General features: G+C 39.8%; 1 protein-coding gene across 1 annotated transcript; it reads right to left on the bottom strand.

The window, feature by feature from the left end:
* Window positions 1-310: 310 nt before the first annotated feature.
* Window positions 311-1,243, bottom strand: CLDN17 (claudin 17). Its single transcript, XM_036851258.1, has one exon. It carries the CDS (start codon window positions 1,215-1,217, stop codon window positions 540-542), a length of 678 nt encoding a protein of 225 aa, XP_036707153.1. The 5' UTR covers window positions 1,218-1,243; the 3' UTR covers window positions 311-539.
* Window positions 1,244-2,319: the final 1,076 nt, after the last annotated feature.

Consider the following 2,319-nt stretch of genomic DNA (forward strand, 5'->3'; position numbering starts at 1 on the left):
AACAAACATTTTCATATTTTGATAAATTCAATTAAAAGTCCTTATTTGATGTCTATTATTTGCAGCTTGTTTTAAAAAGAAAAAAAGTCATCATTTTATTTGTTACCATGTTAGTATAAGAAATAATCTGGAGAAAAAATAAGTTAGGTTATATTTTAGAATATGTTCTATTGCTAGGGCTTATCAATTACAATAGAATTTGGATTTCTTAACAGATAATATATGGTTGTGGACAAAAAAGAGTCTATCATTATACTAAGGATTATGGACATACTTGATTTTAGACTACACAAATTGGAATGGGGATTATGTGAGTCCAGTAATAGTAAATGCATTTAATACACATGAGGTCAGAATGTCTAAAGCAAGTCCTTTTTATTCCTCTCACAGATGACTACAATCTATATGCCCTTTAAACTTTTCATCTCAGTTTGAAAACAGTCATAAAGCAAGTTCTCCTGCCTGATGTACTTACAGTTTCTGGCAAGTCTTTATAAAACACATTGATCATAACCCACAGTTTGAGTGAAAAGCAGGTGTTAGACGTAACTGGTGGAGGTCTTACTAAGCACTGTCCGGTTCTGTTGTCCCTTATCTGTGTGCGGCGCAGGATGCCCAGCGGCTGGATATCTGTGCTTTTGCTTCTTTCTGTTGCAACAGCAGAACCCACAAAGCAGACCCCCTCCGATGAAGAGGACAGCGGTACTTGCCCAGCCAAGGAAGAGTGCCGCTCCCAGCTCTCGTTTCTGACCTATGTGGATGGCTGGGTTGTAGAAATCCCTGATGATGGTATTGGCTGTCCAGGACACCGGAATGAGAACGAAGATGCCCGTCAGGATAAAGAGGACTCCCGAAGTCCCCAGAAGATATGCTTTAACCCTCTCGTTAGCGCCTGTGCACTGAATCTTCCTCATGCCACAGATGCCAATAAGCAGAGCAATCAGACATAAGGCAACAGCTACACACATGAGGGCACGGGCTGCTTCCAGGTCAGGTGGGAGAGCCAGCAAAGAATTGTAGAACTTGCACTGCAACCTAACCTTGACTTGTCGGATGCAGTTCATCCAGAGCCCTTCCCAGACCCTTTCAAAGACAATAATGTTGCTGCCAACAAAAGCTGATACTCTCCACTGAGGCAGAAGTGCTGTGGCCAGAGTCCCCACCATGCCGAAGAACCCAAGAACCAGTCCAGCGGTTTGCAGCGGGTCAAATGCCATGACCTCTGCTTTAAATACGGATCCAATATGCAATGGAAGCTGCTTACGACCCAGAACGGGGAGGTCTCTGTGAGGTTACAGCGATCTCCGATGATGTTCTCCACTGTTACTGCCCAGAACATTTTAGTCCAAACCTGCAGCAATGACTGAACGTGGCTTAACTAGAAGTACCTGTTGTACATGCATGCTGCCCTCGTACACTCGCATTCACTTCATACTACATATGAATTACTTACTAGTCATATATAATTGTTTCTCAGCCAATAAGAATGTAACCAGAGGTGCGCCAAGAAATACTGCATTCAGCGTTAGTATTTCTCATATTATTATTGTCTAAGCAATGCTGTGATTATGTGCCAAAACTTCCACTGTGGATTGCTAATTACAGAGCTGAAAACCTCCTGTCTAAAAATCACTCTGATATAAAAGTATAAATATATATGTTAAGCCACCACTGAAGAAAACACCAACACCTTGCCAGTTCTTTGGAGAGCGTTTGCAAAACACTTTGGACTTCAGATGATCTATTATTTTCTTCTAATCTAAGCCACCTCTCTTTAATGTGGTTCATGAATCCTGGTTTTAATAACGACTTCTTGAATCAAATAAGTGTTCAGGTATTATTTTCAAGACTTCTACTAAAATTACTGATACTTTATGAAAAGAGGCATCCTAAGCAAGACATTCAGATTTCATAGTTTATTTCTAAGATCCAGAAAGCAAGAACAAGGAGAAGCACTTCTTATTATTGAATTTACTGGTAATTATTATATTATCTGTTGAGTAACACCTTTCTCTCTGGTGAAATAATGTTTAGGTTATAAATGTTCATTAGATGTTTCTTCAACAGCAGCTTGGAATATATCATATTTATCAAAGCCAAAAATGTATATTCCACTTTTATGGAGCAAAATGAAAGTGGCCCTTTGGATTAGATGTGTAATTACTTAAATCCAGGTAACAGAAAAATTTTTAGAGATGGAAGGCAGCTTCAAAGTCATCAGGCTTAAGTCTCTCATTTGCTAGATGAGGAATGTGAGGTTTTCAGAGCACCTGGCTAGACTAGCTGCACGGTAACTGATCCAGGAATAGATATGGTCTC

The sequence above is a fragment of the Balaenoptera musculus genome, chromosome 4 (assembly GCF_009873245.2).
Source record: "Balaenoptera musculus isolate JJ_BM4_2016_0621 chromosome 4, mBalMus1.pri.v3, whole genome shotgun sequence".
In the NCBI taxonomy this organism is placed as follows: domain Eukaryota; kingdom Metazoa; phylum Chordata; class Mammalia; order Artiodactyla; family Balaenopteridae; genus Balaenoptera; species Balaenoptera musculus.